This window comes from Lasioglossum baleicum, chromosome 6, assembly GCF_051020765.1.
Source record: "Lasioglossum baleicum chromosome 6, iyLasBale1, whole genome shotgun sequence".
NCBI classification, from domain to species: domain Eukaryota; kingdom Metazoa; phylum Arthropoda; class Insecta; order Hymenoptera; family Halictidae; genus Lasioglossum; species Lasioglossum baleicum.
In genome coordinates, this window is record NC_134934.1 from 7,070,861 (window position 1) to 7,083,130 (window position 12,270).

The 12,270-nt window shown below is 34.6% G+C and overlaps 1 protein-coding gene across 1 annotated transcript in view; it reads right to left on the bottom strand.

Moving 5' to 3' along the window:
• The window catches only part of LOC143209246 (uncharacterized), a 123,867-nt gene that overhangs the window by 103,715 nt on the left and 7,882 nt on the right, over positions 1-12,270 (bottom strand). Inside the window, exon 7 of the mRNA XM_076424640.1 lies at positions 7,410-7,574. Coding sequence (XP_076280755.1) covers positions 7,410-7,574 — 165 coding nt within the window. The remainder of the gene's footprint in view (positions 1-7,409; positions 7,575-12,270) is intronic.

Sequence of the window (12,270 nt, forward strand, 5' to 3'; positions counted from 1 at the left end):
TGATATTTTGCGGTTTCACAGAATGATTGTTTCATTTTAGGTCGGACGATATAACGAAGGTGCAATCGATATGCATTCGTAACTGCACATCGAGCTTGATCCCCCGGCGATCGCTGCATTCGACTGCAACTCGAACTGCAGTCTGACCAAGTGCAATTACCCACGCTCGAGCTGACGCGATCCCGGAGGAGAATTTTGATCAGCCATGGAACACTTACGTCTGGCTATCTCGCATTTTCTAAGAGCCATTAGGCGGATAAAATTGTGGCGTGTTGTGTGCCAGTGGCGCACGTTAATCAATTGCTTAATGAAAGCGCCGTTTTGGCGCGTGCGTGAAACATTTCGCGACGTTAAACGGTCTCGATCGATCGGCCCTTTGTCCGCGAAAACTGTCGCGAGTCCAACGTGATGGAAAAACTTCCTTGGATTTCCCCTAAAAATGTTGCTAACATATTCGTACAACTACATTATTAGATATACAAATTAACTCCTGGACATTCCTTCGTGGATTTATTTATTAATTGTGAATAGACTGCGCGGATCTTTTCATACATTTATGGCATCTGAAAATATTCAAAAATTGCTGGAATGTAAAAATCGTACCAAATTCTATTGAATTTTACATTCCAGCAATTTTTGAATATTTTCAGATGTCATAAATGTATGAAAAGTAGCCTTTTGTAGGCTACTACCACTGAAAACAAGATTTTATTTAATCCCACTTACTTAGAATTTACCTACAAAAATCGAAGATTGCATAAACATCCGCAGTCTAGTTAGGAACAACTGAAATACATTTTTCTCTGCAGAATAATCGCCATCATTGCCTTTGCGTTTTCTCTATCTTACAATTTGTTAATACGGTGATTTTTGTGGGTCCGATATTTTGAAAAATGATTACTTCTCACGAAGTGTACTTACATTGTACAATGTGCATCATTTATTTTTAATCCGCTTACTATTCTGCTATATCGCAACTGCAACCACTCATAAGACTATTACTATTAATATTGTAAAAATTATGGGTATAATATTTTCCAACTTTTCAACAACAACTTCAACTAATACAAATATTTACCTACTGCATCAAGTTTTTATTCTCATGTATTCAGCAATTGGTTAATTAGTGAGTTTTGATATTATACTTTTTTCATGAAGAATATTTTCAGAAATTGTCCGGTTCAATGACTTTTTATTGTGACTTCTGTTATTTTTATAAAGAACCTTTAAATGAAGAGGATAATTAAAACCTTCAAATGAAGACAATAATTAAAGCCTTCAGATGAAGCCAATAATTAAAATCTTTAAGTGAAGAAAATACTCAAGGCATAGAAAAAACAGATTTGTTTGGATATGTATTTAGCACAGTTTACCAAAATTGCGTTTACATATTATCATTGATCTATTCCACTTCTCTCGCATAGCAGTATTTTCTATTTCTAGCGTGGATACCAATGATCTCTGTAGTAATGATGTTAACAAGTTCGATGAAACATAATTGAATAATAGTTTCCGCTACTTTCCAAATTCCGAAATGTAAAATTCTGTATCTTCGAATTCAATTGCACGTCAGACAGCGAGTTTAATACGCACACGGTTCGCGTGAAACCCCGCGGAACAAGAAGATTATTATGGTTTTTAACTTTATTGTTAGTTTAATGTACTCTCCGTAACAAGTGAAATAAATTTTCCTACGGTCTCCGCGTTCGCTAGGTAGTCTATAAACAACCGCGTTCGAGTAATTACACATCGGAACGTTACTGCGTGCACGGAGAAACTTCGATTCACCACGCTTTCGTCTCTATTACTGCTTTATTAATCAATATCATTCCGAGCAAAAGCTCATTTCAGAATATGCAGACATAAAACAACAAAGTATTTAGTAAAATACTTATTAAATAATTTTAGTGGGTGCAATAAAGATGAAACGGAAGAAGCTGATACAAGAATTCTATGTGAAATTCAATCACTTTCAATTGCACCAAGCGATAAACCACCAATCGCCATTAATTGTAGAATGAAGTATAATAAACAATTTTTCTGAAATTTAAGACAGCTTTCACATCATCATTGAATTGAAACTGCGTTGAAATCTTTTCAGAAACTAGTTCAGAAGCAATTTATATTTCAAAATTGTCCATTCTCGTTACTGCTGTTTTATTTATTAGGTATGAGAATAAGTTTCCGCCTTTTTGGAGATGTCGTTGTACTTAAGTACCGATCGCGTATTTGATGGAACGTAGTATGTACATGTTTTTGAAAGATCTATGTCTAAGATACAAAACGCAGTTAGTGGCAATTGTTTCGAGCGTGAACAGCAGTCAATTTTTCGCGTGAAAAAGCAGACCGAACGTGAGATTTATTTAGACACGGTCCGCTGCAATAACCGAAACACTCGACGCGACGCGACGCGACGCGACGGTCCCAGAGTTTGGGTGTCATCGGACACCACTTCGGGACCGTCTCGAGAGCGAACCACGAACCATCGACAAGACAATCTTATTGTATAAGCAACACTCTAGTTTTCCATATCGTTTTCCCATATCATTCATACCTAGTAATTTCCACAGCCTAAACATAGTTTTACCAAAGCGCTCCTACTCCTACGACCAATATGCACCACCCACTCGCCAATAGCAATCACTTCTTCATCCCCATACACTTTTAGATAACCAATAAGGAAAGACGCCGAGTCGACCTTATACACAACACGACACGAAAAATCAGAACACAAAAATCACTCGAATCGATAACAACACTTACTTCTATTTCGAACCTCATCATTTGTTGTACTTGTTAAGTTTTAAATATACATATATAAGGTGTTAACTTCCAAGACTCGAACTTATTTTCAACTAGTCGGTGTTATCCCCATAACACCGTCAAAGCCCCGAATATCGTCGCGAGTAAGCGGAACGGGATTTACGACCCCGCGAAGTTCGGTATACGGACTTGCGGTATTTCGGACGCTTCACGAGTTAAAAGTTATGTCAGCATCACTACAAAACATCGGAATTTTTTAATTAATTAATTATCCTCGACAAAAATTCCCGTAAGAACGCTTTGAATTCTTTCAACTCCTATTTCTCGCAACTGTTTTGAGACCATTTTGCATAAATATTTGCAGTCTGCCGATGAATTGTCACATAGAGTTTCCATTGCTGGCAGCGTGTTCAACAGCATTCGTCGTTAGAACGCTCCTAAATCTCGAACGAAGGAAGCCACAGATGCTACAATGTGTCCGTGCGCCACGTGCCCCATGTAGCACGCGACTGCAATTAGGCGTAGGAATCGCTATTGTGCCGAGGCTTGTACCCCTGCTCCCCTCAAATAGAATCCTGACAATGGGAATGCCAGCAATTTGATGGGAGCAATTGGCCCAATTGCAGGCTGATCAGGAAATCAAGCAAATCCTGGCGACATAATCCTCCACAGAATTCGATACAGGATTCCATTCTACGTCTTGCTAAGTCGAGCAAGAGACTTCTCCACCTCTGCGTTCATTCACATAACTTCACAAGAAGTAAATTTTGGGTACTATTTTTCATATTTAATACACGTTCAAATAATTCGTTCAAAATTTTGATCGATTTTCTGTCAGGGGTAGTAGAACTCAATTATGATATTTTCGGCATAATCACTACATTTTTATTTAAAACCTTAGCTAACGAAGAAGATGGAGTGGAACTCAATTACGCCATATTGGACTCACTAAAATTATTAAGAGAAAAAGGACATGTTTATTTAAAACCCTAGCTAACGAAGAAGATGGAGTGGAACTCAATTACGCCATATTGGACTCACTAAAATTATTAAGAGAAAAAGGACATGTTTATTTAAAACCCTAGGTAACGAAGATGAAGTAGAATTCAATTACGCCATTTTGGACTCGCTAAAATTATTAAGGAAAAAGGACATTTTTATATAGAACACTCGGTAGCAAAGAAGATGGAGTAGAACTCAATTACGCCATATTGGACTCACTAAAATTATTAAAAGAAGAAGGACGTTTTTATTAAAAACCATAGGTAACGAAGATGGAGTAGAAGTCAATTACGCCATATTGAACTCACTAAAATTATTAAAAGAAGAAGGACATTTTTATTTAAAACTCTAGGTAACGAAGATGAAGTAGAATTCAATTACGCCATTTTGGACTCACTATAATTATATTAAGGAAAAAGGACATTTTTATATAGAACACTAGGTAGCAAAGATAGGATAGCACGCCACCTTGGGGTGATTAGAATTATAAAATGAAAACTACTTGTTTATTTAGTATCTGCTTCAATCGACTGTTTCGAAGCATCGCTGCATGTAGATTCGGCTAGCTAGACCGGAAGGTGAACGAACTTTCATCTCGCGGAATTTCTACGAGCAGAAACGGAGGAACTTCTCTTCGGAAGGAAAGGAACGTTGATGAAACGAGCGCCGGGGCACAATCTGTTCCGATCTTCGTCCCTGAAGCGAACAAGAAGCAGAGCATGACAGTGCCATGAAGAACGGCTGGACACAGTTTGTTGGCAGCCCGGCCGGTTAGAAGGAGTACAAGATCATAACGAGATTCGCGTTTTCCACCGCGAAATTCCTTGCGAGACGGCATTCCCCTTACTTTCTCAAACTACAATAATCAGCCACTCGTCATCTTTTGCTCACCGTTCGGGAACCATGAGAAAACTCAGGCTTTGTGATGATCCTTTAACGTCAAATGCTTGGCTCTAATGAAACAAACGTATTATGCACGGTCGCTGATCCAATTATTAAGGCAGTTGAGATCAATGATTTCACAGTGGATCAATGAATTCTGAAATGGAAACCTAGTTACTCGAAATTCTTATTATTTTCATGCACGATCCTGCACATTGCTGCAAACCAAAAAGGTTTCTAAATTCCTTGCAGAAAAGAAAGTCAAGATTCTCGATTCGCCTGGAAATTCTGCAGACCTCAACTCAATCTATGGGAATATTGTTGCAAACAAGCAACAATTATTTAACCGTTTAACTCCAATAAACAATGATAAAAATACACTGTATAAAATTGTATGGAAAGTGTACCGGAAGAAATCGAAGCAATTATTACAGAAAAAGGCAATCTTACCAAATAATTGTTACTTTTTATAATTGCCTTCAATATAGGAAATGCATTTTTCTCACATATAATTTGAGCGTCCATTGCACAGATGTGTAATCAGAATTGGGCAAATTATTGATAAATAATAATTGATAAATAAACGTGCGATTGTAATTTCAAATATCAACTAAACTTTTTATTTCAATAAAAGTCATTCAAATAATGCCAAAAGTGATCTATCTATTATTTCTTGTTTGCAAATAAAAGATTATTTCTTACTTGCATTGAGGTACTACTGAAACGCGCTACTGAACAAGCTCTAAAGCTTCTCAAATAATGCTCAGCAGACGATACATTAATGTTACTATCGTTGCTGAGGAAAATTGGAAAGATAATTTGTTTAACGCCTATGAGAATAATAAGTAATAATTTAATATTATTAATACTAAATATTTAATCACGAATAATATGTCAATACAAACAATAACTTAAATTGTATTTGTAAATAACAATTAACTTTATTATTTTGAATAATTAATTTAGACTTGTTCAAGTCATTATTTATCCTTTTTTTTATTTGAATATCCAAATAACAAATAAGTTGTTATTTAAATTTTTATTGAAATATTGCCCAACACTGTGTGTAATACATATTATACGTAAGTGTACGTCGCATTCCAACAACGGTCAGGATATCGCACAGTGCGACCGTAAAAGCGACGAATAGCTGAGCTTCTAACGGCCACGCTCTTAATTACTCCTTCATGTCGGATCGTAAATTATTTTTTATTAGTGTGAAACTCTTCGAACCGATTCCACGTGGATGGAAATATTTATTGCGATACGAGAACGCCCATCATGCCTGTCCATCATCGACTGATCTACTACAATATTTTTTCGCAATAGATCTCGAAGATTAAAATCTTCAGACTAGCTGATCCCACTAGCAGAGTCGACAGATGAGGGGAATTTACTTGAATTGAGGGGAAGAAGTTACCCTTTCTCTGCCAGTACCGGAATAGTCACGTGATACGAGCCACGTGACGCGGGAGTAGAAGGGGAAGGTACAGGGGACACAAGTCTTGATCTGACGACAGTGCCCTCTAGTAGTAAACAAAATTAACATATTTTGCAGACAGTTTTGAAAAGAATTTACAGAAACATATTTTTAGTCATCTATTGACACACTATGTATGTTCAAAAGTGCATAATTTGTTGATGAAGGATATATACATATGTACAGAGAAAGCAGGAACATGTGGAAAAAGTGTATTCGAAGAATCGATATCCATTAAATTTCATTTCATCAACGGGTTAGTTCACAGTGGCTAGAAATTGTATTCGCCCGATCGCTGATTAAATCTAATGAGATGATTTAAGGTTCCTGATACTTTCATATGGATCTGTTCCATCGCGATAACTGTAATTACTCGCTTCGATTGTTCTATTCGTGACGTGGAAATCTTCGCGTTTCAGCGATACATCGGCCAAATTAATGGAACATAACTAAGCACGCTAGTTGAACGAACACTCAGAAAAACGATCGTTCTCTCTTGATTTTCTCTTTGTCCGGAATGGTAAACGAAATCGGACAAAACGCCACGTTTATATGTGTATCACAATTGCATAGTACACAATTGCTCCTGCGTTATTATGATTTCTTTCTGTTATTCGATTTTGTGTATATTTATTAAACTAAATTGAATTCCACAATGTTCAGCTATCGTTTAAACCTGTGACAATTACACCGCTATATTATTTGCCTATTTTTTATAGTATGACACATCTTTAATCGTCAATAATGATAATATATCTTTTAGTAACATATTTGTTTATTTACTTACACCTTCTAAATAAAAACTCATCATATTCATTTCCCTACGTATGACGTATTGTTACCTTGCTTCATTTATTTATTATATCTTTTAATAGATTGTATTACCAAATGCATTACCATGCACCGAAGTCGTATAGAAAAAGTGAAATTTTTTTATCGATACCGGATAATATCTATTATTGTAGTTGTTTAAATCGATACTATGAACTATTTAATAGTTACTTCGATGCTGTAAATTATTTAAGTATATTTCTAGTCGATTGTATATGTCATGTCTTTTCTCATATCGTTCAAATTTGCTTCTTTGCAGAATTAGAACATGGTTGAACATTCGTAACATTAATATTAGCGAGTGCTATTGTCAGTCGCGTCACGCACATCGATAAATTTTAACATTGTCAAGCTGCGATACATCACTGGTAGGCCTAAAGTGTCAGCCTTCTGTTTGTTATTCTAAATTGATTCGCGGTGTGTAAGATAATTCGGACGGATATGTACTCACTTGGACTTCGTTGCATCTCATGATACAGGATGGTCACTATTTCCGTGGGCCCTACGTAATCCGTCAGTCCGTCTGTGGCAATAACTAGGAAATCCTCCGTGCCGTCCAAAGAATAGCACTTCACTTCCGGTTCACCTGTTACGAATGGTTTGTACCGAACATCACCTAAAATACAAAGACACAGTCAATTAACTAAAAACTTAAACGCAAAAATAAATGATATATTGTTAGTTTGCGTAATTAAATTAAGATAAAATTGCAAATTTTTTAAAGCTCGGTATAACTAGACTACGACTTTTATGCATTCATAGCAAAATATGTTATGAGCAGACTGCGGATCTTTATGCAAAATAAAAAATGTTCGCATTGATTGCAGAGCACAGGAGCAAAATAAAAATTGCGTTCTTCTTTTAATTATCCCATTAAGCTGAAACGAATACATTGATGTCCTTAAATATTTTTAACATGTCCACTGCTTTAAATCGTACCCGCCCATTTTTGTCATAAATGCATAAAGTCCGCAGTCTAGTTATGAGTATAACATATTTTTTATTTAATTATGTGTATAATTATAAATTTCATAATCCTATTTACACGTAATAAAAACTTTTGTTATTAATTTTACGAGTAATAAAGATGAAGCTTTGCGATTACTATTACATCGAATTAAAACAATATATTATATATAGGTATTTATGTAAATAAATAAATCTTCATGCACTAATTTACAGAATTTTTGTATACCACGAGAAATTTGTACACCATAGGGTTCTATTAAGATTTAAATAAATTCATAGACTCGTTATGGGGTTCCTGTAGCGTGACGGCCGAAAAGACGGCAACATTCAGTATTTAAACAAAAACTATAGCATATGTCATTGTGAAACTTCGTCGGTATGTTCGTCCATGTTTTAAGAATATGTATCAACATTCTCCTAAAATGTTTATTACATTAATTAATGTCTAAAAACACTTCTAAACGTAAAATCAAATTTTAGATGGCATCTATAAATGAAAAAATGTATCATTAATAAAAGAAAAGAACAATCGTAGAATTCTTTACCTACATTGCAAATTTAATATTGGAGCGGTTGTTTTGCAATTAAAAAATTGTACACCCAGCAATCACAATTCTATTTTTTATACAAATGTTACTCTTTTCATACTTGATGTCTTATTATTTCTGTGTACCCAGTAACACTTATGTGGTTTTCTCTAAACTTCTCTAGTTGATTTTGTTAAAAATTGTATTTTTAAACATTGTTATGCTTAAACGACAGTAAAAAATAGTTTTTCTAGGCAAGCTGTGGACCGTTTCTTTCTCTCGCCCCCCTTCGAATTTTCATGTTCCTTTAATTACTAACTGTTCCGAGTTTCATTCATGGTTGTAGCAAAGCGATGGAAAAAACCGCATAAATTTATAATAACCGGAAGCGTCTATGTTACGGTAGTGCCATTATTTAAATTAGTTACGCCATTCATTAAATAGATAATTAAAGTTAATTACGGTCTAGTTGAATACTGATATCCCCCACGCTCCATCATCGCGTGTTTTTCAGATGTAAAAAACAACGCTTATGCGCAATGGGTAACTGTAACAGTTATCTTGGATTCCATAAAACTGCACGTCACGCGGAATGAAATTTTCTTTCTCTGTCACTTCTTTTGCCGTGGCTGAACGCGATCGACGAATTTATTTCAGTGAATCGTCTAATTAGAAAAAGAAAGCTTAAACAATTCGACAGGATTTCCATACGAATTGTCGACAATGAAAGAAACAGATATCTATTCGAAACTAAACAAAGTAGAAAGTATCAAACTAATAGAATGCAGAGCAATGAAAATTTTGCAAGTTAAAGATTTTATCAAATATTGAAAAGTTTGAAGCAAAGGAATACAGAATAAAGAAAACACATTATTTATTTTGAAAGATAAATATAAAGTACAGAGGCGGGTTTGTTTTGAAATCGATGAATTATTTATTTACTTATGTAGAAGTGTTGTGTAAGAAAATTTGGGATTGCAATTTATTTGTTTTGAACGAGTTACTCGGTTATTGTATTATCTACGATAGAAATCAATGTTTATAAATAATTAATTTGCTCAAATTAAAAAAAAAGGTGGTTACTTGAACACTGTCGGTCAAGAACAATATATTCCACGCAAATTAAAGAATTATATAAGCCACAAGTATTTACGTATACAATCGTGACTAATTGCGGAGTTACTTTCTCCTTTACGCGTAACATCAATACACTTATTGTATCCTTTACTATAATATCTTAAAACAAAATAGTTTATATGCTACTTCCACTTATACATATATAGTACTCTGTCAATTTTAAAAGTATTAGAAATTTGACTCTAATTATAATTAGAGTAACTTATAAGTTACCGTCCATTCGTTCCATTACCATTCCATTTTGTAAAATGGAATAATACTTCTTGATCCTCTATATGCAACCAATTTTCTATTTTTTGTAAATATTTTCTTCAATATAGTAATTATATGATAATTATATAAAAATGATTGTGATCTATTTAAATATTGTTCGACTAATTTCGCTACTGTCGTTCCTTTTTAATTGTACTTGGACGAGTGCATTACAGTAATTACACAATTCCTTTTCTTTTAAATTATGAACAGTGCTAATGTACATTTAAATGACTAATAACTAGACTGTGAATTCTATGCAACTTAGTTAACACGTTTCAAAATACAAAACACAAGAAACGAACAACTAGAGTAAAGTTTAATCCTGGTTTCACGTTACATTTATCCAATTATAAAATATTTAGCAGTAAAATTTATTCGTTCCGCCCATCGTCCTAAATCAGTCTCAACGAATGCGAGCTTACATGCAAATTCTGACCTCTAATTAGTAATTAATATTAATACATATGTGGGAAATATTAAATTATAGGTAGACCTTAAAAAATTATTAATATTCCTCAGGGAGAGATAAACATGTTCTCCAAGTTAAAGAAAGTTCTATGTATAATTAACCCTCCAAGGGCAAAAATTGTTATATTAGAACATTATAAAAATAACACAGTGAATAAATACTGATAAAAGTTGTATACTAAGCTGTTACCAGGTACCATACATTTCTATATTAAAAGTGGTTTGATTGAAAGAATATCATGTAATATTTTTAATTAAAAATTGTTACTATTCACAAAGTTACAATAACAATACGATAAAATAAATTGGAGATTTGTATACACACTGGAGTGTGTGTAACTTTCACACAATGTTGCAAATCTGTTATACTGTCAGTACCCATTATTTTTAATATTAAACCGATTTACTATAATTCCTTTAATAGGGCTCTATGTTCTTTTAAAACTGCTATAAAATTGCTCTGACTGTCGATTCTTTGAATATTATCACTTCAATTTAGATTTAGAATCTTAAACACTAAAGCTTCAAAATGGCTGTCTTATTTGATTGCTAAGGGATAATGATATCACTAGACAAAGGGTTAACATAAATTGGAAACCAAGGTTGGAGGCGAACAACGATTGATGTTTCGTCGAGGATAATGAGTCTGGCGACTTGTAGACGGAAGTGTACCTAAACCTGATAGGATTTCCACTGAATTGAACATCGGATTCCATCCGAAAAGCTGGATGGAGAGCGTAGGAGGACCGCAGTCGATCCTCGATTGTGAAATTTACCGGAAGCGGTCGGTAATAGGGACAGGAGAACGCTATCGATCGTAAAATTTCGCGAAGCCGAGGAGAAATTCCTCGCAAACGAGGGACCTCCCGAGACACGCGTCTTCTCGCGATGCAAAAACAGCGTAATGGGCTGTTAATTATTCCGGGCATGCGATTGTAGCAGCCACCCAGTAAAGCGTGCATTGCTCGAAGCATGGCTGCACGTACTATTGTGTCAGCGGTCGTACGGAACCAACAGGATACTCGACACGCGTCCAGAATTTTTTCTTTCCTTTTCGCAGCGACACCTAACCCATAGTTGGACACCTGCTGCTGTGATACCCGTGCTCCCTACTTGGTTTCTGAGCGAACACATTTTGGCAGTGCAAATTGTGTGTTGCAACTATCGCGGCAAGGTACAGTGCGTTGGCAATGGACAATGATGAACTTTCATGTTAGTACATTTTAAATCTTCATAGAAGCGTTCCTAGATATCTGTTACAGAGGTAAGTAATGATTAGACAGCGGATTTTATGCATTAATGGCAGAAATGGGTGAGTGCAATTTAAAAAAGTACAAAGGTTCACGAAATTCAGAATTCTTTTATTAATTAAATCAATTGTAAAGAAAAAACAAGTGATAAATGATTTAATTTTTGCTTGACTTAAATGCACACTATATCTAACACTAAATCTACCACCACCAGTCAGAATGACTGGTTCTAGATTTTTTATTTTACAATTATTGAAATAATAAAAACGATTTGATAAGTAATGATTGTATGGATATCTTTAGTAGAGCACGTATTACAATAGGAGCTGCACAAAGTCTAAATAAAATCAATCTTGCAATTTTTAAAAGGGTGTATGTGTGTACCAGCTACATTTAAAAGATCAGTTTCTACGTTTCTAGACAAAAACTATACGTACCAGTACGAACGTGTGTGTGTATTGCAAGAAAGATATTAATAAAATATTCGATATTCTTCAAAGTCAAACCAGCATACTCTACATTAAAGAATTGAAATGTTCTGAATTTTTTTAACACATCAAGAATAATAATTTCTATATTATGTACATTTCAAAAGCACAATGAATATTTAAAGATATTTATGCTTCTATAGCGGCATATGGCGTCATGGCATCAAGAGAAAAAACATGATTAATTTTATTTGAATGCAAATAATTCTTACTCACAT